This window comes from Limulus polyphemus, unplaced genomic scaffold (genome assembly GCF_000517525.1).
Source record: "Limulus polyphemus unplaced genomic scaffold, Limulus_polyphemus-2.1.2 Scaffold3648, whole genome shotgun sequence".
Classification (NCBI taxonomy): Eukaryota; Metazoa; Arthropoda; class Merostomata; order Xiphosura; family Limulidae; genus Limulus; species Limulus polyphemus.
The window spans coordinates 124081-125220 of NW_013669258.1; the positions used below are offsets into that span (position 1 = coordinate 124081).

Genomic DNA, 1140 nt, shown 5'->3' on the forward strand with positions numbered 1-1140 from the left:
AATCATATTTGTAATGTTATGGTAGTGTTTAATCATACTGTTTAGTGTGATGAGTCATGTTTAATCATGTTCGTAATGTTATGAGCAGTGTTTAATCATGTTAATAATATTAGGAGTCATGTTTAATCATGTTCGTAATGTTATGAGCAGTGTTTAAACATACTGTTTAGTGTTAGTGTTTGGACATCTTATAAAATATTGCTTTTCAGATAGTGATATTTTTTAGATACTTCCCAGACTTTTAAAATTTATTACATTAAAAATTTTAAGCTTATGTTCTGAGTAGTGTTTGTACAGTTTTGAAACTTTCTGAAGATATATTACACAAATGGTTTGTTTTCTTGTTGAGTGATGAAGTAATGTGGTACTTGTTTCAGACTGGTAACCTTCGAGTCAAGATGACCAACTCTCCAGAGGACTCTCTTACAACATGTGCTTGGCATAAAGATGGCAAGAAATTTGTTACTGGAGGAACAAAGGGGCAGTTTTTTCAATGTGTAAGGTGGTTTGTTTGTATGTTCTGTTCAACATGCTTAGAAATCACAGGCTCTGAGATCTTAGTTAGTTGACAAACAATAACAGTTGGTAAACAGTGATATGTGTGAGTGGCACATACTACAATAAGAATTGGTAAACAGTGATATGTGTGAGTGGCATGTACTACAATAAGAATTGGTAAACAGTGATGTGTGTGAGTGGCACGTATACTACAATAAGAATTGGTAAACAGTGATGTGTGTGAGTGGTACATACTACAATAAGAATTGGTAAACAGTGATGTGTGTGAGCAGCACGTACTACAATAAGAGTTGGTAAACAGTGATGTGTGTGAGTAACACGTACTACAATAAGAATTGGTAAACAGTGATATGTGTGAGTGGCATGTGCTACAATAAAAATTGGTCAACAGTAATGTGTATGAGTGGCACGTACTACAATAAGAATTGGTAAACAGTGATGTGTGTGAATGGCACATACTACAATAAGAATTGGTAAACAGTGATGTGTGAGCAGCACGTACTACAATAAGAATTGGTAAACAGTGATGTGTGTGAGTAGCATATACTACAATAAGAATTGGTAAACAGTGATGTGTGTGAGTAGCATATACTACAATAAGAATTGGTAAACAGTGATGTG

At 34.2% G+C, this 1140-nt stretch overlaps 1 protein-coding gene across 1 annotated transcript in view; it reads left to right on the top strand.

Moving 5' to 3' along the window:
• Window positions 1-505, top strand: part of LOC106469768 (WD repeat-containing protein 26-like) — a gene marked incomplete at its 3' end in the record, with an annotated part of 53041 nt that extends 52536 nt beyond the window's left edge. Inside the window, exon 9 of the mRNA XM_013930278.2 lies at window positions 378-505. Within this exon, the coding sequence (XP_013785732.1) occupies window positions 378-505 (128 nt within the window). The remainder of the gene's footprint in view (window positions 1-377) is intronic.
• Between the last annotated feature and the right edge of the window lie 635 nt (window positions 506-1140).